General features: G+C 50.6%; 1 protein-coding gene across 14 annotated transcripts in view; it reads left to right on the forward strand.

Annotated features, from left to right (window-relative positions):
• Positions 1-12,007, forward strand: part of STX3 (syntaxin 3) — a 37,899-nt gene that overhangs the window by 7,365 nt on the left and 18,527 nt on the right. For 13 of the 14 annotated variants that reach the window (XR_013635903.1, XM_078853127.1, XM_078853128.1 and 10 more), the window contains exons 2-3: positions 10,780-10,860; positions 11,253-11,352. Coding sequence is in view for 12 of the 14 variants with exons in the window: in XM_078853127.1 (XP_078709253.1) it covers positions 10,780-10,860; positions 11,253-11,352 (181 nt within the window). In the remaining 2 variants the exon portion in view is untranslated. Of the gene's footprint in view, positions 1-10,779; positions 10,861-11,252; positions 11,353-12,007 lie in introns of those variants that run through there. The other variant, XM_073346883.2, reaches the window with a different exon arrangement.

Raw genomic sequence — 12,007 nt, forward strand, 5'->3', positions numbered from 1 at the left:
CTAATTGTTTTGGATGACGTTGGTGCCCATTACATTGAGGACACTTTGTGGGCACTCAGCTCTGCAGTAGGCAGGGATCTCTTGGGCGTGGGTAGAGTTTAGATGGGCTCTGGTCAAATATCTGAGAGAACAGCTCTGCCGCTAGCAGAGAATCAAATGGATCCAAGTCACTTGACAAATAAAACACTACTAAAAAACCAGCCGTCGGTTACCATGCTGCACCGGGCAGCCACTTGGAGCGAAGAGCCTCATAATCGGGAAGCTGCTTGCAGTGCATCCCAGCAGCTTTATTGAACCTGCTGCTATTAGTACTATTTATCTGTATTACCGCGGTCCTTGGGAGACCTGCTCACGGAGCAGGACCTGTTGTGCTAGGTGCTGTAAAAATACAGAACAAAACGACAGTCCCTGCCCCAGGTCACTTGTCTTCTCTGTATGGGAGAAGAGACAACAGATGGGCACAGCCAGGGAAGTACAAGAAAACAATGAGAAAGTATTGGTCAGTGGGATGGGCAGTGGTCTGCGCACATCAATGATCTGAGCGTGGTCAGGTTTTCATGGGCATCGCAGCAAAGGAGAGTTTTGAAGAGGGCTCTGACTGGGGATGATGAGGCGGAGCTGGAGATGTTTTACGAGGAGCGTCTCCCAAGCATGAGGGGCAGTCTGAGAGAAAGCTCAGAGGTGCCTGTTTGAAATTATAACTGTGGGTGGTGGAAGCTGGTCCAAGGGGCCAATTGCAGGTGAGCATCAACAGCTTGATAGCGAATGAGAGGTCGGATGGGGATTGACCGCAAAGGGCCTTGGAAGTGAAGACAAGCAGCTTATGTTTGATGCGATAGAGAAGGGGGAGCCAGAGGAGGGATGCAAAGAGAGGAGGTCAGCGACAGGCTAAGAAAATGATCTTTGCACAACAATACTGTATATTCTTATGTGCAAGGAGGTGGGCTCTTTCTGTTGGCAATCTGCATATACATCTGTAGCTCTTTTTAATATAGCTTTTCCATAACACTTGTAACTCCATAGCAAAGGGAGGCTAGAACACAGAACTGCAGACTCCAAACTCCTCCTCCCCCCCTCCCCCCCCAGTTGGCTAAGTGAGGTCCTCGGTATAACAAGTAGTACACTTTCCTGCCTTCTGCTGTGGAGATTTAAGAAGGAAGCAGAGCTTTTTGGGTGATGCCTACAACAGATGGGGTCAGGTTCTTGCTGGTTTGATGGCTGGAGGGGTCAGAAAATTGAGGGGAGAGGAAAATGTTAAATAGGCCAGGGGAGTGGGGCAAGGCGGGAGGGCAGCAGCTGTCCGTCTGTGCTGTTTGTTACCTGTGGAGACAGCGTCTGTTTGAGTCATGTGTCGTCCTGTTGGGCCTTGGGTCTCTGTAATGGCTACAGGATCAGCCATGGAGACCCACCAACTGTTGGATAACCAGAGAGAAACCCAGAGCAGGTATTCCTGGGGCAGCCTTTGGGGGCTAAGGTCATCCCTGGGGTAACACCCTGGGATGAACATGGACCTTGGTAGAGCACTGGTGGTGATGTTGTGGTGGGGATGGTGTATGAACAGAGGCCAGTGCCTTTGCCCTGGTGAGGGACACTAAGAACTTAGGGCCAGATCCTTAATGGTATTGAGGTGCCTAACTCCCACGGAAACCAACTGGGTTTTAGTACTTCATGATCTCAGGGTAACCCCGTCGCACCATCCTTTCCTTCACCAGTGTTCTCCACGGTGCCCACAGTGGGCGGCTGCAAAGTGGCCAATGAATGGCCCAACCTTCGGCTGGGTTTCCCTGGCAGGTGGAGCTAGTCCTTGGTGCTGGGGACCCTGCCCAGTCTCAGATCCTCCACTCAGCTCCCAACATATGGCTGCAATTTTTCTTCCTTCAGAACGTAACACATGACTAAGCTTCTCTCGCTCCCTGTTAATGACAACAACATACACCCTGGATGCCACTCCTGAGGTTTTCATGATCTTCTCTATGGCAGGAACTAGCTCCAGATGTCTTTCTTGCTTATCTCTTTTGACTGGGTTTTTTTGTTTTAAAATCTACTCTTGAATTCTTCCCTCCTGCGCCAAACATTATTCTTTTGGTTTTGTGGTACCCAGCAGTGTGCTGGTGTAAACCACCCTGCTTTGAGCCAAGAGCAGGCGTCGAACCTAGGACTCTGAGGGTAGAAGCATGAACCTCCACCATTAGAGCTGAAGGAGTAAGTACCTTGGCTGGCACTTGTTGCGGATGTGTTAACCGCATATGTGGTATAGCCACTAGGGGCAGACATTCACCTATCTTATAACATTGGCTTAGTGAAACCACTGCTAGAGGATTCTGGTATTTTCATTAACAAGGGGAAAACACATCTTAGTTTTTGACACTCTCATGTCAAAGACTGTGTGTGTGTGTGTGTGTGTGTGTGTGTGTGTGTGTGCTTACAGAAGGAAGGGGTGAAGGAGTGGGGAATGTTCCCATTTCAACCCAAACTTAGGGAATCCTAGAATATCAGGGTTGGAAGGGACCTCAGGAGGTCATCTAGTCCAACCCCCTGCTCAAAGTAGGACCAATCCCCATTTTTGCCCCAGATCCCCTAAATGGCCCCCTCAAGGATTGAACTCACAACCCTGGGTTTAGCAGGCCAATGCTCAAACCACTGAGCAATCCCATTTTTGTTTTTTCTGGAAATGATTCTACTTTGTTCCTTGGGTGGGGGTGGGGGGAAACCTGAGTGTCTCACCTGAATAGCTTAGGGTCTGAAGCCCTTGTACTGGCTTTGGAGCAATCCTTCTCCAGAAAATGTTCTGGAAATAGCTGGCACAAGGTGATATCTGGTGTGTTCCAAAGGCAGAATAATGTGTTTTCCCCAAGTGTCTCTGTGAGCCCTGGGGACACACAGGTAGGGGGCAGGATCTAGTGATGCCATAGAGACCGAGGTCATCTCAATCTCCCCTTCTGCTGGTGATAGGATTTTAACTGGAGGTTCCCCCAGAATCCCCTCCATCACATTACTCTGCTGGGCTCTTTACAGAACAAACAGAAAAATGGTCACGGCCATGAGGCATTAGCAATCAAACTCCAGGCTCTGCAATAGGATCTAGGAAAGCAGAACTCAAGCTGGGGTGGATCTAGAGCCTCAAAGGTATTTAGGTGCCCAACTCCCATTGATTTCAGTGGGAGTTAGGTGCTTAAATACCGTTAAGGATCTGCGCCTAGGACTCTGCGCAGGCTTAAAAGAAGAGAAGAAGGATGGTCTGGGCTGGGAACTGGAGACCCAGAGTCAGTTCTCGGCTTCCCCAGACCTTGGGCAAGTCATTTGCACTCTGTGCTACAGTTCTGCCTCTGGAACAAACCTCACAGGGGTGCTGGGAGGTTAAAGAGGTAAGTCCCTTAGATTAAGGTCAGCTATGTGGTTCCTTTGGGGGATCATAGAATATCAGGGTTGGAAGGGACCTCAGGAGGTCATCTAGTCCAACACCCTGCTCAAAGCAGGACCAATCCCCAACTAAATCATCCCAGCCAGGGCTTTGTCAAGCCTCACCTTAAAAACTTCTAAGGAAGGAGATTCCACCACCTCCCTAGATAATGCATTCCAGTGTTTCACCACCCTCCTGGTGAAAAAGTTTTTCTTAATATCCAACCTAAACCTCCCCCGCTGGAACTTGAGACCATTACTCCTCATTCTGTCATCAGCTACCAATGAGAACAGTCTAGATCCATCCTCTTTGGAACCCCCTTTCAGGTAGTTGAAAGCAGCTATCGAATCCCCCCTCGTTCTTCTCTTCCGCAGACTAAACAATCCCAGTTCCCTCAGCCTCTCCTCATAAGTCATGTGTTCCATGTCCCCTAATCATTTTTGTTGCCCTCTGCTGGACGTTTTCCAATTTTTCCACATCCTTCTTGTAGTGTGGGGCCCAAAACTGGACACAGTACTCCAGATGAGGCCTCTCCAGTGTTGAATAGAGGGGAACGATCACATCCCTCTATCTGCTGGCAAAGCCCCTACTTATACATCCCAAAATGCCATTGGCCTTCTTGGCAACAAGGGCACACTGTTGACTCATATTCAGCTTCTCATCCACTGTAACCCCTAGGGATCAGGGCCTAACTGTAACTGTGACCTGATGAGTGGTGTTAACAAGGAGATACAACAATAAGCTGTTGGGGTGACTCAGTTTAGGTCGGTGCCAATCCTTCTCTGCAAGGGATGTCCCCTCAAACTGGCTGTTAGAACAGCAACTGCAGGAAGGAGTTGGGGAGATACGGAGATCCAGCTGCATTTCCTGTTAAAACTGCCCCCTCTCTTCTTAGCAGCATGCAGGACTCTCACAGCTACAGATGTTTCTTGTTTTCAGGCAGTTGCTTAAATGGTCTCCCTTTGTATTACACAGTGTTGTTGCAGCTGGGTGGGACCCAGAATACTGGAGAGAGAAGGTGGGTGAGGTAATAGCTTTTATTGGGCCAACTTCTGTTGGTGAGAGAGACAAGCTTCCCAGAGCTCTTCGAAAGCTTCTCTCTCATCAACAGAAGTTGGCCCAATAAAACATTATCTCACCTATGTTATCTCCCTCTTTGTATTGGCAGGGCTAGGTGCAACACAGATCGCTGTCTCTTGTCTGAATTTATCAGCATTCCTCAGTTCTGCCCTGCAGCAGGCACCGCTATCCCAGTCCTGGGCTCCCCATACACAGCTCTGCTGGTGCCCCTCAACCCCAACCCATGGCCCACTGCTATCCCAGCCCTGGGCTCCCCTTGTGCTGGTTACCCTGCTATCCCAGCCCTGGGCTCCCCACACCAATCAATGCCTCTCCTCCCCAGTCAATGCCCATCTGTTCCAACCCACTGCTGCCTGCTATCCCAGCCCCAGGCTCCTCCCACAGCTCTGCTGGTGCCCCTCAATCCTAGCCTGCAGCCCCCTGCTAGCCCAGTCATTCTTCCCTCCACCCTACCCCAGCTCTGCAGATGCCCCTGAATCCTGACTCCTTGCCCTGCTCCGTTAGGGAGTCGTCTGAGAAGTGGCTGTTCCCTGGTTTCGAGTGACTCCGCGCAAGGATCAGCCCCAAACCAGCAGCTGGGTTTTTACCCCTCATGCCTATCCCCTGCCTTTCCTCTCCGCTCCTCAACATGGTGTCAGGCTGGAGGGCTCCCCCGCTGCACCCTTCTTTCTCTGGCTCTGCAGAGCACCTTGGGAGGGTGTAATGCAATTAAACAAGGAATCCAGCCATCTGGTCCTGGTTTTCGTCAGGCCCTGTGGGAAGGAGGGCGATGGTCATCTGTCCCTTAAACCAAGAGCTAAGGGTGGTGATGGGTGTACGGGGGAGTTGGTGGGCGGCACCGAGTTGCCCTTTAAATGGGGGAAGTGGCAGAACCAATTGGCAATGGGATGAATCTCTGTGTGTGGCTTAGGGAAGCAGCTGTCCCTTCAGATCCAGTGGGAGGGTCACCCACATGGGGAACCTGTCTTGGGAAGTCGCTGTCCCTTTAAAGCAGGAAGAGCTGGGCTGAGGGGCCCCAGGCGAAGCCAGTAGGGGTACATGGGTGAGGGACAGCTTGTGCGTGCTCCTGAGCAGGCAGCCCCCCTCTCCTCACCAGCAATCCATTAATACCTTTGCTGTGTGTGTCTGGAACCAGATGTGAGATTAGCTCTGCTGCTCAGGAATGCAGATGGCTAAACAGCCTTTTCCCATGTGCACGAAACACCCCTCTTAGGCACCTTGCCTGCTGAGCCTCCAAAGACCCCTCCTCTGGGCCAGGAACCCTCCCCCTTCTGCAGAGTCCTTTCCCCAGCATCTCACGCTTCCCCTGCGGCAACCGAACAGGGTTTGTTTGAAACCTCTTGGAAGCTGCAGGGAGCGCACAGCTCCGGGGCTCGAGGATGTGGGAGAGAGCAGGAGCCTCTTACTTCTAGGTCACTGAATCCTATCTAGCCCCAGGTCAAGAGTGACTAGAAACTGCTAGAATCAGAGACATTCCAGCTGGAAAATGCCAGCTAAAATGTGGCAGGAAGGGCTTTGTCCACTGGGCCCATCTCGACCTTTCCTAGCGCTCGGCTCCGTCTAATTTTAGATGTCCCGAGAGTCAGGGCTCCCATCATTCCCCTTGGGAATCAATTTCAGAGTCCCTTATCAGGGAGGCTCTCTGACATTCATTCCCAATGTTCCTTTTCTTGCTTTCATCCCCTTAGATCTAGTTATGATTCCTCTCTCTCTCACTGGCATTTACATCCTTCAGATGTTTACAGCCTGTTCACCATCACCGTGCCTTCCACATCTCATAGTCAAGCTGTATGTAACACCACACCCTTGTGTGTGATGGGTGTATCAGCTGAGGGGATTGAGCCTGGGTCCTGGATCTTCACACATGCACCTCTGGGCATCTGAGCCAAAAGATCCACCTCTGTTAGCCAAGGCTGTAGCAAAGTGGGTGCGTGTTACATGTACATATTCGTGTCTCAATCTTTCCTTGTTGCGCCGCACCTCCAGCTCCCTGAACATCTGTAAAGTGAAGATACAAGGGGGTTGTGCAGGGCTCAGATACTACAGCGATGAGAGCTAGGTTGCTACTGCTGCAGTTTTTAAGAATTAATACTGTGGCTCCTTCTGTTGATGGCCTGGTCAGACATCCTTGACCACTGGCTGATGGCTGCTAAGGATCCCCTCTTTGCACCATCCTCGCAGGTCACCTGGGTTATACAGATGACCTGGGACAGATGGAGGGGAGTTGTCATCCTACTGTGAAGCCTCAAGTCCTGTGCTCTGGCTGTGGTAGAGGCTCAGAAAGCTTTCTTCTCTGACTCCACCCCAGGCCCCAGCCAATGGTTGACATCCAGGTAAATCTGAGCCACCTCCTCTTGGATCCGGGGTCAACAGCAGCAACTGCCCTCCAGTGCAAGGAAACACTCAGAATGGACAGATTGGTGGTAGCGTAGCCACATCAGGAGACAAGCGCAGCATTTGGTTGCATTCGAGCCGGTTTTCCTCCCTCCGGCTCTGGCAGAGCAGCATCCTATAACCTGTGAGGTGGCCCCGTCTCTGTCACATGCAGCAAAAACAACTGGGGATCTACTGGGGGTCATTAATGGCACGGGTCATCTGTGCTTCTGTGGAAGAGGACAAGGAGCCATATTCCCATAAACTGGGAGCAAGGCTGTTGCTTAGTAAAACACCTTTACTCCTTAAGCTTTTTTTTATGGGAGTATGGGGAGAGGGGACTATTGAGAAGAAGTGCCAGAATTGCTATGGTGATGTGGTGGAGGGTTCAGACTGCTTTGTGGCCTCTTGGTCTGGTTTGTTGGCCTAGAGACACTCTGAGGCAAGCACAAATTTCCCTGATTGGTTCCTTGACGATGGACAGAGATGAGGCATTCATAGGATCGTAGGACTGGAAGGGACCTTGAGAGGTCATATAGTCCAGTCCCCTGCACTCATGGCAGGACTAACTATTATCTAGACCATCCCTGATGGGTTTGTCTAACTGTCTTTTAAAAATCCCCAATGAGTGAGATTCTACAACCTCCCTAGGCAATTTATTCCAGTGCTTAATTACCCTGACTGTTAGGAAGTTTTTCCTAATGTCCAACCTAAACCTCCCTTGCTGCAATTTAAGCCCATTGCTTCTTGTCCAATCCTCAAGAGATTAACAAGAATAACTTTTCTCCCTCCTCCTTGAAGCAACCTTTTAGGTACTTGAAAACTGTTATCATGTCCTCACAGGTCATGTTTTCTAGACCTTTAAATGTTTTTATTGCTCTTTTCTGGACTCTCTCCAATTTGTTCACAACTTTCCTGAAGTGTGGCACCCAGAACTAGAGTACTATCAGTACGGAGTAGAATGGAAGAATTGCTTCTTGTGTTTTGCTTACAATACTCCTGCTAGTATATCCCAGAATGATGTTTGCTTGTTTTGCAACAGGGTTACATCTTTGACTCATATTTAGCTTATGGTCCACTATGACCCCCAGATCCCTTTCCACAGTACTCCTTCCTAGGCAGTCATTTCCCATTTTGTATGTGTGCAACTGATTGTTCCTTCCTAAATGGAGTACTTTGCATTTGTCCTTATTGAATTTCATTCTATTTACTTCAGACTGTTTCTCCAGTTTGTCCAGATCATTTTGAATTTTAATCCTATCCTCCAAAGCACTTGCAATCCTTCCCAGTTTGGTATCATCCACATAGAGGGTACTGTCTATGCCATTATCTAAATCATTGATGAAAATATTGAACAGAACCAGACCCAGAACTTATCCCTGCAGGACCCCACTCGATATGCCCTTCCATCTTGACTGTGAACCACTGATAATTACTCTCCGGGAATGGTTTTCCAACCAGTTATGCACTACCTTATAGTAGCTCCATCTAGGTTGTATTTCCCTAGTTTCATGTTGATCCCTGTGGAGCTGGGTCTTCCCTCCCCCACAGACCGCAGCCAGCATTGGTGGAGTTGTTTGGATGGCTGTTTCTTCCTCTTGGGGAGATCTCAGAGGGTGATACTGAAGGCTCCCTCACGTGTGGTTCCTCTTGCTCCACACATTGGGAAGGCTGCTAGGAAGGACTGCTATATTTTAGGTTGCTGTCATTGTGCTGATGACCCTCTCCTCTGCGGCTCAGCAGGCTCCAATCATGTTGGCTCTAACTTCCCAGTGCCTGGCTGAGATGGCTAACGCTTAGTCTGGGCAAGCTGAAAGTGATGCTGGTTGCTGGTGAAAGGAACCATCTAGAGAACTTACAGGGGAGATAGTCTCACTCTGTACTGCACTGCTCTGCAAGTGAGATTCACACCCTATAGAGTCTTGGGTGGCAGGAGTGCCTTCAACCTCTGCATTTGGCTAGGACTCTGCAAACTGCCCTCTCTGATGTGGAGCTCCCTGCAGTCAGTGATGCCTTGGGAACCTCTCTCTGATCACTGCACTGAGCACAACCTGGAGCTGTCTTTGGAGGCCATGTGTGAGCTTCAGCTAGGGCAGAAAGGCAGTTGCTCATTTAGTGAGCAATGCAGATGGTACAGGGTGTATCCCCTGCTCTGTGTAGATGATGCTAGCTTTTGACCTGCCTCCAGGTGCAATTCAAGGGGTTGACTTTGATCTCCAACCCTGTATGCTGTGGATCCTGGCTGAGTGAGAGAGCTCCTTTGCTGATACTTTGTGTCAGCAGCTGAGATCAGAGGGCTGTTTCTGCTGATGGTACCTAGATATGCATGTAAGGGGTACTTGAGGCAGATCCTGGGGTGGGGTGGGTTATCCCATCATGCATTGCCCCACATCAGTCATTTGGTGCATGTTGCAAAGCTATTTACATTAGTGCATAGTGGGTGTAATAGACCAATGGATCTGAGTGGAAGAGCTGGATTCTGTTCTCATTAACATCAGAGTGAGTTTGGAATAACTGCAGTGATTTCATTGGTGTTACCCGGGATTTTCCCTGGTGGAAATTGATTGGAAGCAGCATGGCTGGCTACGTAAGCAGCAGGACACGGGAAAGCCAGATGCTTTCAGCAGGCACTGGACATTTGCTTAGCCAAAACAGACTGACTTTGTTGACCTCCAGAGAGTGTCCTAAGGCCAGTGTGCTTGTAACCTGGGCTCGCTCCTGAGATGGGCTGACAGAGCAGGTAGGGCTGAAGGCAGGTGGTTTAGCTGACGTTGTGATGATGTGAAGGGCTGTTGCATCATTGCTGTGGGCTGGGAGAAAACACTGTCTTAACCGTAAAATAATCCTATTTCTGCTCTGAATGGGAGGGGAGTGTGGTGAGGGCCACTTCCCCCCAGGGAAATTTAAAATAGGGGCCAGACCCCTTCACTATGAACCCTGCCTTTTTACTAGCTACCCACAATACATCTTCTACCTCCTCCACTCCCTCTTTACCATCCCACCCCAAATTCCTGGTGCCTCTTCACCACATCCCCATTAGCAGCAGTAACCGTTTCCACAAAGCTCCTGGACTTCTGCGTCCCCAAGTGTGGCTGGGGCTGCTGAGCTGGGATTTGGATCGCAGTCCCACCAGGGTAAATCGGGAGTGTCTCCAATGAAGTCATGCAATTACTCCAGATTAATCCCATGTGCCTGGCACTGAGTCGCCTTCTGATGGCTGGTATTTTTAGTAGCCCATATGAGATGAGTTGGTCTTTCCTCTGACTTGTCCCTAGACGACAAAGTATAAAACCAGTGGCCTCCACTAGCACTAGCTGGCTCCCTTGTCATCGGTCTCAGCAGAGATCCCACAAATTGATAGGTCATGGAGGCTGAGCTCCCCACTTCCCCTAAGTGGGGTCCCTCTAGATCTGGGCTGAGGCACGCTGGCGGTGAATGGTGTGGGGAAAGTCTGCAGAGCCACCACTCATGATGCACCGGTTGTGGGAAGGAACCAAAGATAGCTGTCTCCAGGGGGTCAGTCTGGGACCCAGTCCCAACACAGATGTTACAGAAAAGCCCCCTGATGTTTGAATACTTGTAGCAGCCGCCGCAGGAGGAAGAGAGGGAAGCATCTCCAGGAAGGATGATCCTTCACTTTAGATTAGTTTGATGGATCCCAATCTTTTCCAGGCCAGGACCCACCCTCCTCATTGTTCTGAGTGAGGGTGACTCCCAGAGTCGCATGCCTGGCTTCCCAATGGTGCTGCATTGGCATGGTGGCTGCTGGGTGTAGGGAGTGGAAATCGGGGCACTGGTGAGATGGCCTTTTGCACCCAGGGGGTAGGCCGTGAGGGGTTTCTCCTATGTGCCGGGAAACCTGGTGTGGGTGTGCGGGCTCTGGGTAGGTCCCCTAACCCTCTCACTGGCCTTGCCCTCCCTTACAGAAGCAGGACCAGGATGACGATGCCGACGATGTGGAGATCGCTATCGAGAACGCGGGGTTCATGGATGAGTTCTTCTCCGAGGTGAGGAGGAGGCATGGCCCTGGGATGGGTCTCTGCCTCATTTACGTTGACAGTGTCCCTTCTCCGGGGGGAGGGAGCAAGGCGGGCTGGCAGAGCTCCTTTGCCTGGGGAGCTCTTGGGGCTAGAGATCCCCTCTCCTTTGAACAACTGTGGTTCAGTGGATAGGGCACAGATCTGGGTGCTTCTCCCAGATCGGCCACTGGCTGGCTTGGTGACCTTGGGCAAATCGTTTCCCCTCCCACCCTTTGTCTGTCTTGCCTATTTAGACTGTGAGATGTTTGGGGCAGGGACTGTCTCTAAATGTGTCTATACAGCCCCTAGCACCCTATGGCCTTAATAGCAGTTCAGTGCTACTGTAATACAACTAATAGTGATCTCCTCTTGTGGTTTAGATTGAAGAAACCCGACAAAATATTGAGAAAATTGCAGAGAATGTGGAGGGGGCGAAAAAGCTGTACAGTATCATCCTGTCCGCCCCCATCCCTGAGCAAAGTAAGTCTGAGGGTATGTCTACACTACGAAATCAGGTCGAATTTATAGAAGTCGTTTTTTTAGAAATCGGTTTTATATATTCGAGTGTGTGTGTCCCCACAGAAAATGCTCTAAGTGCATTAAGTGCATTAACTCGGCGGAGTGCTTCCACAGTACCGAGGCTAGAGTCGACTTACGGAGCGTTGCACTGTGGGTATCTATCCCACAGTTCCCGCAGTCTCCGCTGCCCATTGGAATTCTGGGTTGAGATCCCAATGCCTGATGGGGCTAAAACATTGTCGCGGGTGGTTCTGGGTACATATCGTCAGGCTCCCGTTCCCTCCCTCCCTCCGTGAAAGCAAGGGCAGACAATCGTTTCGCGCCTTTTTTCCTGAGTTACCTGTGCAGACGCCATACCACGGCAAGCATGGAGCCCGCTCAGGTAACCGTCACCCTATGTCTCCTGGGTGCTGGCAGACGTGGTACGGCATTGCTACACAGTAGCAGCAACCCCTTGCCTTGTGGCAGCACACGGTACAGTACGACTGGTAGCCGTCCTCGTCATGCCCGAGGTGCTCCTGGCCACATCGGCCAGGAGTGCCTGGGCAGACATGGGCGCAGGGACTAAATTTGGAGTGACTTAACCAGGTCATTCTCTTTAGTCCTGCAGTCAGTC

The sequence above is a fragment of the Lepidochelys kempii genome, chromosome 6 (assembly GCF_965140285.1).
Source record: "Lepidochelys kempii isolate rLepKem1 chromosome 6, rLepKem1.hap1, whole genome shotgun sequence".
NCBI classification, from domain to species: domain Eukaryota; kingdom Metazoa; phylum Chordata; order Testudines; family Cheloniidae; genus Lepidochelys; species Lepidochelys kempii.